This window comes from Phaethon aethereus, assembly GCF_964289735.1.
Source record: "Phaethon aethereus genome assembly, chromosome: 6".
NCBI lineage: Eukaryota > Metazoa > Chordata > Aves > Phaethontiformes > Phaethontidae > Phaethon > Phaethon aethereus.
The window spans coordinates 6,023,687-6,043,277 of record NC_138580.1 but is presented as its reverse complement, the minus strand read 5'-3'; the positions used below and the strand labels follow the sequence as shown (position 1 = coordinate 6,043,277).

Here is a 19,591-nt window from a genome sequence, read left to right as displayed (position 1 = left end):
CAGCGCTAGTCTATTAGCACTTCAGTAGATTGGACTTGACGGTACTGGGTTTAAAATGATACTATTTACTTTCACGGAGAGGTAAACAAAATATGGAAAGTATCAGACTGAGTTCAGTGATGTATACGTAATGCCATTAGAGCTAGACTAAGTGCCAGTACTACCCAGGCTAAAGGGGCTGCTGAACACCGTAAGAGCCAATTTACCTTTCCTTCGCTTCCATAATTCACAGCGGCTGGCATCACCCTGCTTGCAGCTTCCCAGAAAAATCTATTCCATGATGGTACCAGTTCCAGCAGTCAGGTAAAGCATTTTATTGTTATGAAAAGTGCTCGAGCAGTTCTCTCTTTATTCATTTTGGATGCAAACAAGTAGTGTATAAGAAGTGTTACTATACTTTCTTTTCTCCCCAATCTCTCCTAGCCCAAATAAAAACATCTTTCCCCAGACATTTGGCACTGACAGCGACAGTCATTTCTCTTGATACTGAAATACAGTATCATCTCCAAAACCCACAAGATCTCTACTTAGAAGAGGAAGTCTCTCCAACCTTCACCTCGAGGTTTTTTCTTACCGTTTGTAGAAACCTGTAGTACACTGCAGTGGCAAAAGCTTCCTATCAACACCTGTGGATTTCAAACTGCAAATTAGGAGCTCTATTTCTCTGCAGTATTACAACAGCAAAATAAAATACAAGCAGGACACCAGGCATGAAAAATCTAGGAATTGGCTGGTCAAGAAAGATTTGGGTCCCATCCAAGGGCGAGGGAAAATTGAAGCTTCTACAATTTTTTTTTTAATTCTGTTTTACATGAAGTGGCCCATTCATTGCTCTTATTTTCTCTTTACCTAAACAAAAGTAGGTTACTTAAGTCGATATGCAGTTCAGCCAAAGACGACTGACAAATAGAGATTTGTGTCACAGCACTGGAGAAGATATTTGCCCACTACAGAAATATATTCCCTTTGTTTTTATCTGGGTGTTCAGATAAACATGCATTTAGGAACATACAGACTCTCTGCGTGACTATATGTAGGAAGACACTGAGTAAACATGTTGTTTACATAGAATCATAGTTACTTTCTAGCTGCTTGGAAGACGGAAAAGGTTACCAAGGATTATTTAATACATGCACATTTTAAAACTGCACGTAATTACTTACATGACGTTAAGACAGAACTTACAACTTCATAAACATATGAAAGGTACTGTCGTAGCTTTTCTATCTATCTACCACATGCTTTTTCAACAGATAGAAAATGGCTAATTTACCTTTCTCATTCATGGCAAACTGTTAATACAAGCTCTCAAACCCATCACATGCTGAGGAGAAAATACAGCCCAGGTGCCCGTGGTTACCACTACCTGTCATTGTTTTTTATTCTAAGATGCCTGTAAGACTTCATTATCTGATTTTACAGTGATACTTTACTGCTAACGGGTAAAATGCAAGTAAGGAAAGCACAGACAAATGAAATCGTACACTCTGGGAGGTGGCCGGCTGGCCATACCGAGGGCAGGATTCTCCACAGCAGACAGTCTGGGTTCAAACTGCGGGCAACTCATCCTAAAAACTGTAAATCAAAACAAAACCTGTGCCCTGGGAACAATCCACAAATGGCATGATTTTTTATGAATCTGTGGTATCATGTCTTTACTTTTTTCTAATATCTACCCATGTCATTTCCATCCGCAGCATCCTAGTATCAGTCTTCATCTTCAAGCTTGCTTCACTTTCTTCCTTCTTTCCTTTGACTGTTCTCCTTATTTTCTTCTCCAAATAAGGTTCTCCACATCCTTCTCTCATAGTTTTGTCCCATCTCACCCAATTTGCTCCCTTTTCATTTTCACTTCTATCTGCTTGTCTGATCTCAGCTTATTTTTACTGCACTGTCTACAACCTGGCATTTCATATTGTCTTTTCCACATCTGGCCATACTAATTTTAAGCACTAAATTGCACTTCCCTTTCTACAATACATGATAACAGAAAGGAATTGGAGCTTTCCAAAGTGATGTTTCAAAACCGAAGAGGCAATAGCCTAGAGACACTAAAACCCATATATTTAAACTTGATCATAGAGAAGACTCCATAATTGTGAAGTTCACATCTTTATTACAGTCTCTTTTTCCCTGAAACATCTCTGCAAAGAAATAATATGATAGAATAAAGCACCCATCATTAAGCCCCAGTATGTGTGAATATGGAGGTGAGCCAAAACAGAAATAGATAGCTTATTTGGCTTTTGGCAAGATAGTATTTGGCATTTAATATATTAGGCAGTAATCTGCATTGTACTTATTCAGTTGAGCATTTAAGGTGCATTTAAATGTGCGAATGTTAAACAGAAAGGAGTGATACAAACTGCAATCAAACCGTATGCTATTCTAGGCCTTAGAATTATTAAAATGAGATCTGATACAAAGAGAATTGGCAGGGGCTGTTATTAAGAAGGACACTATTATTAATATCTCTAGGATTTTATTTGTAGGTGCAATTTTTTTTTCTCTCAGTGGAAAACTGGACCCCTAAGGCAGCTGTCTTGTGAAATCACATCTATGTATGGTACAACAGTCTATATATGAGCTTGCTTTCCTCATTCACCTTTACAAACCCTCCGCTGCAACCCAAAAATTTGTGCAGATTGCTGGTCGAAAGTCAGTGCAACAAACACAAGAGCCACAAATGAGGCACTGACTCAAAATAAACTCTTGTGATTGCACCACATTTATATATTTGGAGTAAATTTTGGGGGTTTTATACTGTCATATATCTGTGGCCCAGCTCCAGTAACTTGATTTCAGATTCGTTCCCTCCCCATGATTCTAGGTACATTAATTGCCAGATATTTACATGTTGTTTTTCATGTGCTTATATCATTATCTTCAGGGGACAGATGTTGAGCAGCTGCAGAGGTGTACTATCTTTTGTATGTGTAAGCAAGTAAGTTTGTATTTCTGCCTGGCATTCCAATCCTTCTCTATACGATACTCAAACTTTCTGCAAGATAATGTTTGCCATTTAATATATTAGAGGATAATCCATGTTCTATTTGTTTACTTGTGCTACTCGGAACATTAAAGTCCAGGAATGCTTATTCTGCAATGTTCTTAATGGGTTGCAGAAGCTGATAGCAGAATTTTCTGGAGATTTTGACTGCAGCTGTTTCTCTGTTTTATTTTATGTAGCTTATTATGCATTACAGTCAGTACCACAGCCCCTCTACCCATGTGTTTACTTGAATGCAAATGCCCAAACTTGTTTGTGTGCAATTTTTTAACCAGCTGACGTTGGAGCCAGCTGAGGCAAAAGGAAAAGAAGTGTCAATACACACATCAGTACTGCATTTCTCTAACGAGAAAGAAAGAAAACTCAGTTTATTGAAATCCCAGTTTGACCTTGCTTGTGCTAAGGGTACCTAAACTTTGTGGAATTCAAAGCTCTACTTTGCAGGAGCCTACAGGTCAGACCTATTGCTGCAAAAATGGAGCAGAATGCATACTGCTTATTGGGGTGTGATATATGTATGAATTCAGACAGCCAAAACACAACACTATTTTGTCCACAAGACATATTCATGGCCTCCAAGACAATGTTTGCCCCACGAGACTACTGCCTTGATGTCAGCGACTTGATATAGCTGTGGTACATTAGTCCCTGACTTCAGGCCTTACACTCTCCTGCAATCCTATTGACTAATGAGTTTTTTAGGGCTAAAATATATATCTTAAACTGAATATCACAACATTTATTCACTCCATATTAAAGTGATGTTAAACTCCATATTAAACTCCATTAAAGTGATGCTAACAATTGTGCATACTTTTACAATGAAATGAAGAAAAAAACATATTTAAGAGCCATGCATCGTGAGAGATGACCATGCTCACCTGCAGCGAGTACACAGTCACTTTTGCTATCCTAGAATGCAAGCAAAACTTTACATTAAAAAATGAACATTTCATATGCAGTACCACCTGCCGCCTTCAAAAGCTGATGCCTTCAAGGTGATACAGCTAGTTGGTCTTTGGACAATAAAAACATCCCAAACATTTTGTAATGATGATCTCACGGAAAGCAAAAGCACCATCTGACATAGCACAGAAGTGCTGTGGGGCACAGGAGGCACCAAGGGCCCCTGGTGTAACCTGTATTGCAAGCAAGCACAGAGCACTCACTCGTGGATGTGTTACTGCTTGCGCCTTGTAACTGGTCAGTGATATTAACCGCAACTAGATATTCAGCGCAGAACTTTATAGCTTGTATGGACAGATGAACACATACTTGATTAACTAGCTACAGACTAAATGGAAATATTTCTGAAGCTAATGTTTCTGAAAACTATTAACAGAATTTAGTCAAGTAATATTTCCTGTTGCTAACTGGCAACAGGGAAACAGATCATACAGCCGTATCTCTAAGGGGCACATTAGATGAAAGGTATGAATATCCTTATCCAGTCTCGTCGTTTATGTGTGGATATTCACAGCAATAAATCTCTTGTCAAAAAGCTTTTGCATTGCATCTCTTGGCATCTGTACTCCTACTAAAAAACAGTACTATCCTGTATGTGGTTATTTTTTTCCTTTTTATGGAAGGGTCAAAAGCCAGTTCACATGCTATGTGTTCACAGTTCATAGGCAACGGCTGCCAACTTTGCTCTCCTGTAAGTGGTGTAACATTAAGGTGATGACAAGCAGGAGTTCTCACTCCCCAGACTCTGACAGCTGTCCTTCTCTGTAGCTTCTAACATTACCTAGAAAAATGGAAGTGGAACTGTAGAAATATTTTTTTTTAAGTTCTGCTGGGCAGAAGAAAACTGTCTTTAAGAATAATGAACAATGGGTAACAGAATATAGAACACATCTTGTTTAAAAAAGAAAAAAAAAACTAAAATGGAAGAGATTACAAGCAATGTGGAGAAGAGAATTAGACATCTTCCTATTCCAACTGAAACAGGATACAGCTGAGTAGGGATGCAGAGGAAAAGTTGCATCTCCACTTTGATTTCAACAGGAGCGAAACCAACCCAACGGCTCACCCCTGTGCAAAATCCCCCAGACCCTCTTTTCAATGATTAGTGGATCATCCACACAGGTACAAGACAGGGAGCATCTGGATCAGCAAGAGGTCTTCAGGAAAGGATCTATGGGGTGGGAGGATCTCAAAGCAAACATAAAGGTCCCAATCCTATTAACCTTTTCTTGACAGCAGCACTTACAGCTTGAGTTGGTCTTAATCCCACACTCAGTCCACTGCATTTGCTCTGGTAGATGCTTGCCCACGCTGTTTTGCTAAGTCATTTCCTGCTGTGACCATGTTCAAGCACTGCTTTAAAACTGTTTGTGGTTTATCTTGGATCCTTTCAAAGGTCTGGTTTAGAGTGCGGCCACACAAACTGCTCTCTTCCTCAACTGTTGACTTCCCTCAGTTGAGGGAGTGACAGCTGGAAGGGAGTGGAAACAATAAGTAAGAGCAGAAAAATATAACTGGAAGGGGGAAATCAGAAGGACTAAATCACGTTTACCAAGGTAACACCTAACCCAGAATCTAGCCCCAAGTCAGTTATATCATAGTGCTAAGGAAAAACTCCAGAAAAATAGCAATTGTTATACGGAAGTATACAACAGGAAACAAGCAAACAAACTTTCCTAATTATGACTGCTCGACTTAAGATATGTTAAGCCTGATATTGCACAGCTGGTTTTGCCTTTGACACTGAGACATTATATTTTCAAATCCTTATTCCACATTACAGACAGTTGAACACAGTCTGCATACCAAGGACACAGGTGGCTCATGCTGGCTATTCAAATAATATAAAATACATAAGCAGTAGTGTCTTGTAGAACATTTGCCTAAAATAATTCACCAGCAACAGACAGGAATTATCTCCTAAAATTGTGGACAAAATCCTAAGTAGAATTCAATTTTCTTTCCCAAGAAAAAAACTATTTACTCTTCATACTATCGTTACCTCATTCATGTCCTTCCCACCAAATGGAGATAAATCAGGAAAGCTTCGTTAAGACTGAGAGTTAATATGGTCTGCAATGTGCAAGCCAGCTGCGTTAAGAGAAATGATGGCCTGTGCATGTGTGTTTCACGTGTAGATCACACACAGACATGCCTACATAAGCAGCCTAACTTTGAACAGTCGCAGCTGTTCACTGAATTGGGTATGACCTGTAGTCATTCAAAGCTTTCGGAATAAAGCTGCCAGTATATTGAATATTTAAACATTTGGCATTTAAGTGCCAATATTAAGATTCCACTTTTGAAAATCTTAGAATATACATCAATTTTTGAAGTGTGAGCTGCATATACTAAACTGATGATATACTAAAATATTACTACATTCAGAAGTCTACATGACAAATAACAAAACAGTAATTTAACAGGGAGACTAATATGTAAAAAAACCAACCAAACAAAAACAATCCTTAAACTTTCGGAAGATGTAACACTTTCACATCAGTAAACCATGTCAAACACTCAGGAATACAAACAAGAGCTTGGCTTGGTGTAGTCAACCGATTTCCGTTCCAACTTAAATATTTTGGTTGGAGGTCTGATTTTCTGTTTAAGTCAGTGTAATTCCTGTTGGAAGAGCAGTTTGCTTATTCTGCTCTCCTTATGCTCAGACAAATGAGCCGTGCCAGCAGAACGTACCATATATTATCATTCTATTGGATAAGATCAGCCAAGAGGTGGTGCTGTACAATTCTTCTATCTGAAGAAGTCTATAAGCAAAACTGTACATTTCTAACACTCACAAAAGTGTAAGATTATAAGATTATAAGGTTATTTTTCAGCAGGTAAAAAAAGGCAGTGATTTTCAAATATCCTACTATTAATACGATGTTCTCATTTAAAATCTGTCAAATATAAAACCCTGAGTATTTTGGTTTGGGTTTGTAGATTTGCTGTCAAATCCTAATTAATAAAAATTATCTAAATCAAGCTGAAGCAGAGTCAATGAGAACACTTTTTTTTCATGGCGTTCTTCTAGACTTCTCTATGCTACAAGTTTGCATCTTCAACAAGCTAATTACCCATTGATTCAAGGTAAACACGTTTTCAAGTCCCAGTCTGGACACTGCCCAAACTCATAAATTCTGTAGCTTAGAAACACTTAAGCCTGAGGCCAACTGCAAACTCGGACCAATTTTTTTTTCCTGTGCATGTGTTTGTGTGTGCGTGTGTTATCTGATCTCAGAAAACGAATTAACTAGCTCAAGGTAACTGGTAATGAGCAAACTTAAAGCCAAAAAAAAGTTTCTAGCACTAGAGCATATTCATTTCAAAAACTAAAGCAAGCAAGCGCTCCCCCACTTTCACTTATTTTACTGTATTGTATATACATATTGTCAATATGGTAAGGCAGTATTTGATTCTCCTTCCACCGCAGGTTGATGTAGTTGTGTATTACGAATGATAACTTTAAACTTATTTAACCGCTACGCAACTGATCAAACAGGAGAATGTGAAATGTCATCAGTAATTTGGAAACACTGATCTTTAGAGAAGAGCTGCTCATCGCCTGCAAGGTCCATTACCGTCTGCCAAGGCTGTAATTAGCCTTCTCAGCCACAGTAAGAGAAAGCTGCTCATACTGCTTTGTGGATGCATAGCTAAATACGACTTGTAAACTGACAATTCGACTGCAGCCCCTTTTAAAATAAAGGAAGTTCTGGAAAGGCAAGGATGCTGCTCGTGGACAGGAACTTTTGCAGATGTTCCATTGTATATTTTTAATTTTGGTATCAAAATCCTTTTACACCCAGTTTTCAGTTTCTTTTGCAGTAATTCCTACCACCTCTAAAAGAAAAGGAAAAAAAAATGCCTAAAATTTAATTTTTGACTCTTTTTACTTAAAAGGTCTCCAATACCTTCAGGTGGGGAAAGAAAACAAATCGTTACTTTGGTAATGTTTCAGCCATGCTTTTTATACAGCAACACTGAAATGTTAGTAAATACATCTATTCACGTTCATTTTTCTAGTATCCCATTCTTTGACATTATAACCTTATAGACACATACACATATACAGCTTCCCATAGTGAGGAACTGTAACACAAGGCTAGAACATGCCTGCCAGACAGACAGAGTGCTAAGCGTCCCTAATGACAGAGATTACAACTTCTACGTGAGTCATACGCTAATGTCTCCTCAGCCTTGTACATTTTTTCCTGTATCTATCAAAGTCTCTGCTAATTAATTTTTTTTCCTGTCCTTTCTTTAACAAGGAGAATAATAAACCACCTTTCTATTTAACAAGTCTTTTACAGAAAACAGTTATGGATTTTTCTCAACCTTCTCTCTTCTAGATTAGATTACCGCGGTTCCTGCAAGTTTTACACAGGCCATTTTTTTTTTAATATCTTTTATTTCTTATTATTATCTCCAGATTTCCACCAGCTCTTCTACATCACCCGCCAAAAGGAGTGACATTTCAGCTGAGCATTAGCAAGGCGTGTTCACAGTGCTGAGCATGGCAATCAGGGCACTGACATGCAAGAAACCTTAGGAAAACAAAATTGGGAAAAACAGTATGAAAAACTAACTATACGTGTAAGCAGCCCTGAGAGAACAGCAGTTGCTATCAGGGTGATATCATCATATTGCTGATGAACTAACTGAATGGGTTTCATCATTTTTGTGAGTATGGATTGTTCTGGTTAAGCCATAACAAGGGTAATGCCAACGTTTTTATACTTCGAACTCTGCGTATACACAGGCGGTGATTTATCATCAGCGAAGAAGGAAAGCAACAGCATGACAATAGCTTACTAGAAAAGCTGTGGTTTAAACAATTTTGTACTGCTACAATACAACGACTGATGTAAAAGCAACACAAGAAATGTGTGGTCATCACCAAAAAAAGGATTCAGGAAACTTTGTAACATTATAATACAGTATCTTCGTTAAACATGAACTTTTTCTTACTATTTTTATTTTGTTCATTTTATAGAAAAATCTTTAAAGTGTCTCTCAATATATATACACACGCACACTAAGTCCACAATAATAAAAGTACATAATAAAAAAGGTGGGTCCTAAACAGTCATTTTTAACGGTATTTTTCTGTGCTTCCACTCATGCAGTGCTCTTATTCATATCAAAACCTGTCTTCAACGTAAATGACCTTACAGAAGCTGGTTAGATAATAAGACAATCAGGTAATAAAAAAAATAAAAGGAGAATTCAGATGGACATGAACATAATGTACGTGTATTACAGAGCCTTAAACTCCCATTTATATTCTCATTCAGAAACAAAGTGGCCTCAATTCTCTCCAGCTTAATTGCTTTCATCTTGAAGAAAATCATCGATAGGGTGATTTAAATCATGTCGCTTTTGCCTGGACATTTCAGTTATGAAGAAAAAAAAGTACTTCAAAACTTCCATAGTAGGCAGAATAACATTCCCATTTTCCATCTCCTTCACAAATAACAAATTCATAGATTCACAGTAATTTCAGTAAAAGATGAGCATTTTGATCAGAAGCTTAATTAGCTAAGGACTAAGGACAGGGATCTGAGGACTGGCGGAACAGTAGCTACACTAATTACCCAGAGACAGTTTAAAACAAAGGTGAGAGGACGTGTTGCATCAGCTGTGAACTGCCACAAGCACCCAAACTCAGGGAGTCCTGTTAGCGTTGTTGCAGTTCACCTGTTCAGCTTGGTTTGCTGAGACAGTTCAAAGGGTCAGTAACCAAAAGCACCAGTTTGGTTAGTAACCAAAACCCCCAAGAAAAAGGAGGTTTTGGTAGTGAAGACACTGTAGTCAGGTGACAGCGGAGTTCTTCAGGTGGGTTCAGGAGAACCTGACCCAAGTGAGGGAGGCGTGATGTTGCGTTCAGGGTCCTCTGGGACAACTAGCTGAAAGGCAACTTTCGCTAAGTGAAAAAAAAAAAATACTGATTTATAAGCTATTTTATTTTTTGCAATTTTTTTTCAAACTATAGCTATTCTGTGATTTCACTGATGTTTTTGTATTCCCACTGAATTTTTTCTGTAATTATTGACACTACTTAAATATTGTTGCTACCATAGCGACACAGCTCTGAAATCCATTACCGGCCACATGCTGTGTAAGAAAAAAAAAAAATTATTCAAGTTCGTCTTGCAACAGATGTTTCATCAGTATTACACTAGTTAGCTTTTTATTTTCCAGACAGAATACTGATTATTAGATAATACCATCACCCAGAACATCAGTAAGCTATCCTAATAACGCTGCCAGTGTTCACTTTGCCAACTCTTTCACAAAGTTTTATGATCACTGGAAAAATACGTACTTTATCACTCAGAGATTATCATTTTTTTTAGTACCTGTTTTTTCTTTGAATGCAACTTTGTTTAGCCTGGAGAAAAGGCAGCTCAGGGGAGACCTTATTGCTCTCTACAACTACCTGAAAGGGGGTTGTGGTGAGGTGGGTGTTGGTCTCTTCTCCCAAGTAACAGGCGATAGAACGAGAGGAAATGGCCTCAAGTTGCACCAGGGGAGGTTTAGTTTGGATATTAGGAAGAAATTTCGTCACCAAAAGGGCTGTCAAGCACTGGAACAGGCTGCCCAGGGAAGTGGCTGAGTCACCATCCCTGGAGGTATTGAAAAGACCTGTAGATGTGGTGCTTAGGGACATGGTTCAGTGGTGAACTTGGCAGTGCTGCGTTAACGGTTGGACTTGATGGTCTTAAAGGTCTTTTCCAACCTCAACGATTCTATGATTCTCTGATTGTTTTGGGTACCGAGTACAGTACATCTTCAAGTAAACACAAAAGATTGGATATTAAATGTAGTCATGAAATATTAATTTCGGTAATATTTGATTAATAAAAAGGTATGCACAATAGCAAATGCACTCACATAATTACTTAAAAACATACATGTACCAAACCTGTTCAAGCTTATTCTATTTTTATTGTCTTGATTATAGTAGTCACTTTGTTCCATCTCTAGAACCTGATGTTAATGAGTTCCCTTTTAATGCAGTTATTTAATGTGCTTGATACTTTGATTCCTTCAGTTTCGGCAGCGGCTGTGAATGCTTTTCAGCTGTATTAGCTGACTTTTTCATATGAGTTTGTATCTTTCTATGTTCATAAATCCATTTTTTAATTTAGTTTATTGAAGAAAAAACATTGTTTCTTCTATTTTCTGTTTGCACATGCATGCAAACTTGTATCGTTATTTTGGGAAGGAGAGCAGCTGAAGTACTTTTTTGTCACTAAGAGCAGCAGCAGCAGCAGCAGCAGCAGCAAGGTTCCTTGGTGAGGAGATCTGTACTGCTGCATGAGAAACGGTTTCAAAGGAGATTAGGTCCGGGAGGAAGCTAAAGGTGACAGCATTTGCCTCAGCTTAGTTAGCAATAATGAAACTTAAACCATGGAGTAGCACAGAATTGGAAGCGGTTTTCTGAAAACCTGAGATCAGACCAAAAAAAAAATCATTTTTCCTGAATGTTTAGCAAGCATTTGAGCAAAATAGATGGAAATGAAAGTAAACACGATTGTAAAAGTTTTTTTTTTTTTTGTCTGATTAAGTATCTTTTCTCCCCTCAGTTGTTTCGGCTCCACTATTAAACCATTTCAACTGTTCACAGCCTGAAAGAGGTTGTGGAGGGGGAGGATGCACAACAAAATCTGAATTCCTAATGAAAACTTTCATATTATAATTAATTATTATGAAGTTTTGGGGGGGGTTTGTTGTTTTATTTTTAAGAAGGTAATTCTTTTTCAGGTCACCTTTAAAATTTTTTAGAAGTTAGCGTGTCTTATATGTATCTTACAGCTCTTTGAAATTCCTTTGTGAGAAGAAAAAGAACTGAACTCTTTTAATAATGGCATGTTGTTAAAATACTAATGATTTTGCTGTTTAAAAGTGAGGTTTAATGATTATAATACTCCTCTTTGAGCAGCAGAAAATGGTGACTAATCTGAGAAGGAAAAAAAAAAAAAAAAGTTTTAAGACTCGGAGATCTCTCCCAAGCTTTGTGGCTGCTGTAAAAGCTCAGAGACAAGAGAGTAAAAAAGAGAATAAAAAAGGCAGCAGACAATAAGTGTAGATGTTTTATTTTTATCCTGAAAGACTCCCCTGTCTAAGTAACAGTGAAGCAAATAAAGAAAAATATATACTGGTTTGACCTCCCCTACTTTTTGAATTTCTACTATCTTCCTCCCCTGTAACAAACTTGATCTCCTCATTGATAACAAATTCCTTGACTTTCTCTCCCTTTTCCTTGCCTGAGAAATCACTCAAAATCCAATTGCCATTTCTTGCACTGTCAGGGCATTCTGCCAGGTCAGACTGAAGAAGTTTTTTTTTTTCTCTTTCCCTACCCGAGCAACCCCTCGGGCATCAGGCTGTCTCCAGCCACTGTCTAAGAACAGGCAGGCTAAACAGGAGAAATGATACAAATCAAATAATGTCTAAGTAAAAAAAAAAAAAAAAAAAAAAAGAGAGAGAGAGAGAAAAAAGAAAAATGTAGGGCTTTAAAATAAAGATACTTTTGATATTCTCACTAAGTTCCAAAATCTGGAAGTGCACAGCCCAGTCTGTGGCTACACGCCAAAGTGCCGGCAGAGCCACCCAGCCCTGTTCCTCGGCTGGGTCCCAGAGCAGCACCTGCTCTCTCACCCTCTGAATGGGGAGGGGGATGTGTGGGGAAGCCGAAACGCCTCCTGGTGCAGCCCAGGACCGCGCTTTACTCTGCAAGTGTGTTTTATCACCCATCCATTTACCTTATACAGTGCTGAACTCAAGGCAAAAAAAGGGTACATGCAAACAGTACTCATCGAGTCTAAAAGATAGTGCATTTATGATTTTTTTGGAAAGCTATAGGTGTAAAAAAGAAGAAAAAATAAATTACTTGCACTAAAGTTGATTTAGAAGGGTCTCTCCCCACCTCCTCATTAGCTAACTTGATCTTTTCTGGCTATTGCACATTTTGTAATACAGGATTTCAGGGTTGGCCTCAGGCTCTGTCTAGTCAGACGCTCCATCAAAGACTTCACCCATGCCAAAGTTTCTCTTACTTTCTTTCTCAGATCCCACCAAGTAGGATAGCTCTTACTGGCTTACAAGTCTTCCCAGGCTGTCAAACAGGTTGAATTGTCAGCCCCAAACTAATTCTATTTATATTTTCAGAGAGAAAAAAAAAAAACAACAAACAAACAGAGAAGGAAAAGAAAGGAAAACCTGTTTGACCTCTTAGGTGTTGTTTTTCCATCCTCTGGGATGGCTTTTCCATACCCAAGGCACTGTCTCCTGTGCATAGCTCTCTAGCAAGGAAAACTTTTGGTTCAATGACTGTAAAACCTTTCCCATTCCCTTGGCTTTTTAGTGTGAACTGCTCAGTGGATTTAAATTACATTTCAGTCTGCCCAACAAACGCAAACATCTCAGGAGGATAATCATACAGCTTGATTAAGAATATGCCCAACAGCAGCTAATCGCTCCGGACGATAACAGGGTTCTATGACCAACTTCTTCTTTTATGCCTACCAGAATTATTGCAGAAATGCAATGCATTTACATGTATAAAGAAAAACTTTAAAAGGCAGAAACAACTGTTTCTTGGGATTTTCTCGGAAATACAGTATTTTTATGATGCTGATCAACTTTGTCGTTAACAGAAGGCTGCATTTTGAAATGTCATTTTACCTCTTGCTTTCACCTATTTTCTGAAGTTTTAGACTGAAGCAAATTTCCCAAATGTGTATCAAGAACTACTTTTTTTTTTTTTAATACTGTGGCTTTTATTTTAGCCAATGAAAAAACTGTGTTTAATATCCTTACAATTGAAAAGGAAGTTAATGAAATAATATTTTTACATGTTTCTGTCAGAACAAATTTCTGAGATGAGGAAAGGGAAAACTTAAGCTATTAATTCTTCCCTTGTTTCCCTTGTTCACCTTTTTGGATTAAAAAGGTATGAGCTGTTCGCTATTACAGACTTAAAATGCAACAGAGTATTTTTTTCTTTGCTGTAGTGCAGTTGTTTGGCTTTTTCTCCTGACTTATTAACATTACCAAGAAATAGTACATAACACCATACCTTATTAATAGATGTTGTTCTCCTAACATCATCTTATCACAATCTCTCCTTGTATGCATTTACAAATGTTATGTGAAAGAAATAAGCAGAGCTTGTGGGTTTTTTATTTCTATAACATGGTGGAACGAAAGCTGATTAAAAGACATTCAAATATTTACATGACACACACTGCTGCAGATTAAAGCATGAGCTTGCTCCTTTTACAAATCTCTTTAGCACTAAGTCTTTTCTCCCCGTTGTTACAATGTTGTACTGCAAAAATACAACTTTTAAATGGTAGTTACAAGCTCCCATTGGGCATCCTCTCCAATCCTTCTCTCCCTCCTCCCCTTCTCCCCCTCCAGTGCGCCTTGCCTGTATAGTGACTCGTGTAGGAGGTGTCTGACCCACTTCCTCGCCCCCAGCACTTCTTCCACTCTGCTCCGTGCACCCTCCCACACGCCAGCTTTGCTCTGCACATCCTCTTTGTAATCTCCCCCTACGCGCCCTTTCTCTCCATATCTCCTTATGTTTGGAACAGTTTTTTAAGTAGGTGCTAGATCAATATCCTCCACATTTCAAATACTCTCCTTAAAAGTCATCTTTTTCCATAAGCCTATGAAATATAGTAGAAAATTATGATCGGCAACTCAAATAGCATCAGAGCCATCGTCACACATTTCTGGAACCAGCAGCAGTCCTGAGCCATGAGCCCTACCTCCTGCTCCTGCCTTTCCCCATTTCCTGGCATTCCCAAAGAAATTGGAAAACGGGTCCAAGAAGAAGTTAAGTAACTCCGACGTACGTATTACTCCATGTCTAAGCATGTACGTAGATGTCTAAGCAGAACAACCAGGACTGAACACTTCAAGTGCTCCTGTTGGGAAAGAATTGCAGTATGTCCCTACTCCAATGCATTCTGTAAACGTGGCTATACATTCTCCGTTGACATTGCAGTGCAGAGGAAGGCAACAATTTACCCTGAACACTGGAGGTAATTAAGTATACATATTTACAGTATCAATATGTATATGCATACAGTTAGCAGTGCATTCTACATATTTAAACCTAATGTCCCTGAATGCATTCAAATATCAGAAAATTGAAACAACATGCCTTTTATACTCCTTATTAAAAACAAGGGGATGCAAAGACATTAGAAAAAAATAAATGCTTTGTCTATAGACTTGTAGCTAGTCTGTGGCAGAGCTGGGAGAGAACCTAAATCTGATCTATCCTCCATGAGTTTTAAACGTATTACATTCCCTATTATATATGTATGGTGATCAAAGTCTCATGCATACGCACGCTGATTGCCAAACCAGCTGGAATAATTTAAAAAGTCATTCCCCACGAGTACAGCAACCTACACTGACGACCTTAGCTAGAGATAAAATCATTCTAACTCAGCTCGTATTTGTTTCGTATGACAGTCCTCAGCACCACCATCAATTTTACACCACTTTCAAGGACCAGTAGGAGTAATAGCTTCTGTTTCTTGACCACTGAAGAAAAGAAGTCCCACATTAAAATTTATCAAAACTATGAACCACAGACATGAGAAGCCAAACATCTTACTTCAAAGACATTTGATAGAGAATATATTATTCCAAAACTATTTATTCTCCCTTTGTTTCTGTTTGACACTTTATTTCCTACTAGCATTGTTCTAGATTTTTCTTCAATATATGCTTCAGTGACAAGTCTGGACTCTGAAGTACTCACAGTGATCAGTGGAGACACAGCCACTCCCTCTAGTAACGGCCTCCCTAACACAGGTCCCATACTTACACTGTGCTACCCTTCACTGAAAATTAGTTGACATAGCAGATGAGTTTTAATACTACAAAACCTGTAACTAGGTAAATTATTAGTTAGTTGTTTTCGGGGAAGGGTTTGATTTTTTCCCTGAATTTTTCAGATGGGCTTCCATTCGACACAATCTGGAATAACCAAAACCTGAAACACAGTTCAGCTTGATAAAAGTGCTGAAATCCTAAACCAAAGTAACATGCTTAGCTTAGAAATGTAACAATCTTTCTTGTTCAAGAGCTTTTAGAATAGCAGAATCTTCCCTCAATTTAAAGTTCAGTTTTAGAAAAATAACAAAATTTCTTTCATTCATTGTATGATATGAAATAAGCTTAGTAGCTCAAGTTCCACTGTAAGCTCATAGCAGAATATATAAAACGATCACCACTAAATATGTAACAAAACTCGCAGGCACAGAGATGTAAAATTTATCACACTCAAAATATATTCTTGAGTGCAGCAAGGGGAACCATTTGGAATTAAGAAATTCTCCACCAGTGCTTTAGTTGTTCTATTGATAAAAGCAGAATTTCTGGCTCCCAAAACAACTAAATGCATAGCAGCACAGATGTGAAGGTAAGAATAACAGGGCTGGACTCTTCTATCCCATCCCTCAGGCATGTCAACCGCACCACTCGGCTTGGTGTCATCTGCAAATGTGCTGAGGGTGCACTCGATCCCACTGTCTGTCATTGATGAAGATACTAAAGAGTCCCAATACGGACCCCTGAGGGACACCGCTCGTCACCAATCTCCATCTGGACATTGAGCCTTTGACCACTACCCTCTGGATGCGACTATCCAACCAATTCCTCAGCCACCCAACGGGTCCACCCATCAAATCCAGATCTCTCCGATGTAGAGAGAAGGATGTTGTGGGGCACCGTGTCAAAGGCCTTACAGAATTCCAGATAGATCACTTCTGGTCCGTCCTGCAGGCCAGCACTTACATCTACACTAACATAGGCACTATTACTCTCAGATATGGCAGTGAAAAAGGCGACTGTGTGAATAAGAATTGTTTGTAGCTAGCAGATAACAAATGCAGGAAAACCCATCTCTTTTTCCGTTCCACCCCTTCTCACAGAATCAGAGGGCTGGATATGATTCTTCCATCCCTGACAGATAAGATTAGCTAATGACACAGCTTTGAATTCATCTAGTAAATCCAGCAAAGAATATACAAGCAAACGTATAGAAAAAAGGCTGCTGTTTGCCAATTTGAAAGTGTCAAGTTCTTTCAGATCAGAACTTGCAGAAAATCAATTTATACATGAATTTTTATTTTTCTTCTAAAACAACTCTGCAGTCAGATCAAGTCAAGCTTACCATCTGCTGCAGATAGAAATACAGCTATATTCAAGAATTACATTATAAAACTTCTTTGTAAACTTTACATGCAAGCTGTTCTTGTCAAAATTAAAGTCATTGTGATAATGAATCTTAATATTCGATCAAGCTTTAAATAAAGTGTGACAGAAGTCCACATATGGATGAGAAGCTGTTCTACAGCAAGTATTTTTGTATTTATTGGGAAGGGGCTTTTTGCAGTAAACTGGACATATTCTGCCCAGCATTTCAGTCTAAACTACTTACAGATGAATAAAAGCAAGATAAAATCCCTGTTCTAAAATCCTCACCAAAATTTAATTTTTAAATTAACTTGATCCTATTCCTATTCCTATTTAGTTATGCTTTCACTTCATCATTCGCTTAAAAACTTTTCCCAGCTGGTGGCTGTTATGGAGTGGAGGCTTTAGTACCCTGTATTTTAAGCAAGGCTTTACTCCCAGGTGATGCTGAATGTATCTATGGAAGAGAAAAAGCAAATAGAATGTAATTTTACCATTATAGCTGACCCTCTAAAGCAGAGTAAAAATTCTTTCACCTTTATATGTAATTAAATTTGTTAAAGCCATCTCCAATACTCCTGCAAGTGAGGCAATACAGTATGAAAAAAACCCTCAAAAGTTCATTTTCTACATACTCTAGTTAGAAATACAATTTACAGAAACAGAGGCAAAAGAAAATCTCATGACAATTGGGGATAAAGTTATTTTTTCATTTCTGATTCCATTTTGAGAAGTGCCAAGGCACATGTTGCAATTAATATAGTTAACTACTTGCTTCAAGTTCATTACACGTTACTGTTTTGCTATAGCAACTATGCAAGTAACTCAATACAACAATGACAAAATAGGTTTTAATACACCTGAATGAAACAGATATACTATATGCAGTCACAGACAAGCATAAAATAGATCCTAATGCACCAAAATAATCTTACCCTGATGTTGGATCAACAGCTATGGCCTTAGGGTTGCTAAGATCCAGCTCGATGAGAGTAATGCACACTGATCCATTCTGGCTGCAAACGAAGATCCTGTCACTGACGTGATCCACAAAGTAAAAATTTCCAGTGATCCAGTCGATTGCTATTTGCTGTACATCTGCCAAAAAACAGAAAGAAAAAAAAGCTCAGAAGTGCATTTGTAAAACAAATAACTGAACTGCTAGCTGCTTCACCAAGCAGATGCTCTACTCAGTGAAAGAGCTCAAGCTGTTTTTACATGTACTATATGGTGTATAATGAGGAATCCAATTCCCAACACCCAGTGGTTGGAGAGAATTTTTCCTTTTTAAGTACAAAGTCTGACTGCAACTTGAAGGACAGGAAAGATGCACATTTGTTTGTAGTTCTCTTAAATATTTTAAATTTTGCCATTGTGATTTTAATTTTTTTTTTAAATGGTAAATGCAGAAGCAACATCACTGAATGATGGTGCATCTGTGAAACCGGGGTCCGAAACACGGCTGTGGATGGCTGCCGGCAGCAGGTCGCAGTGGGAAGGCAGCCCCTGAAGCTCCAGCTCTGAAGTTAGTGTTCCAGGTTGCCTGTTACACCGTGGGGATGCTACACTTATAAGAGTTTATCAGATATGGTGAAAGGGGACTAAACCCAGATAATAAACATTTCACAGAAACTGACCCCCCCGCCCCATGTGTAGATAAGTATGTCTAAAACCGCTCTGTGCCACAGCAGACATGTGCATGCATTCCTTTTCGGTTTAATTACATTTTTTGGTAGTTCTGAGAAATCTGGTAGTTCTGATTCAACTGCCACAACAAGTAGCATCAAAGTAACTGCCTGGTACTCGTACAGAGAAGTTCCTTAACGACGACTCTGGGAGTTGTGCTTCTCGGGATGCTACGGTAGCGTCACAACTACCTGACACCACTGTTTTAAAACAGTCAGTTCTTTTTCTTGTAGGATTCTGGAACTACTTTTTGTAAATATCTTTAAATTCTGCGTTTTTCTTATACAGCAATCTACCTGTCCATATATAGTCTTGTTACAGAAAGCAAAAGTATAAAGAAGCGCAAAGAACATAACTTTACCAATTTCATTTAACTAAGATTTCTTTACTTCCTATTCTTGCTGACAGTACTGTATTGATACTGCCCTGTAAGATAGTATTAGTGATTCTTAAATTAAGAATTCTTAAATTAAGAATAACTTAATTACTATAACAATATTTCCTGTTAAATGTTAAATAGTAATGATTTTTTAATTTAAAAAATATATTCATTATATTACAGCGATCTCAAAATGCTGCTGACATAAGTTGCGATTCTTTCATGATGAGGAAAGCTAGATGTGATAAAATATCATTTCACATAGTAGCTTTTTTGATTACTTTCAGTAGTCTGTATTTCTATCATCCCTTAGAAGT

The 19,591-nt window shown here is 38.0% G+C and overlaps 1 protein-coding gene across 1 annotated transcript in view; it reads right to left on the bottom strand.

The window, feature by feature from the left end:
• LRP1B (LDL receptor related protein 1B) overlaps window positions 1-19,591 on the bottom strand; it is a gene marked incomplete at its 3' end in the record, with an annotated part of 741,532 nt that overhangs the window by 322,832 nt on the left and 399,109 nt on the right. Inside the window, exon 7 of the mRNA XM_082001234.1 lies at window positions 18,145-18,307. Coding sequence (XP_081857360.1) covers window positions 18,145-18,307 — 163 coding nt within the window. The remainder of the gene's footprint in view (window positions 1-18,144; window positions 18,308-19,591) is intronic.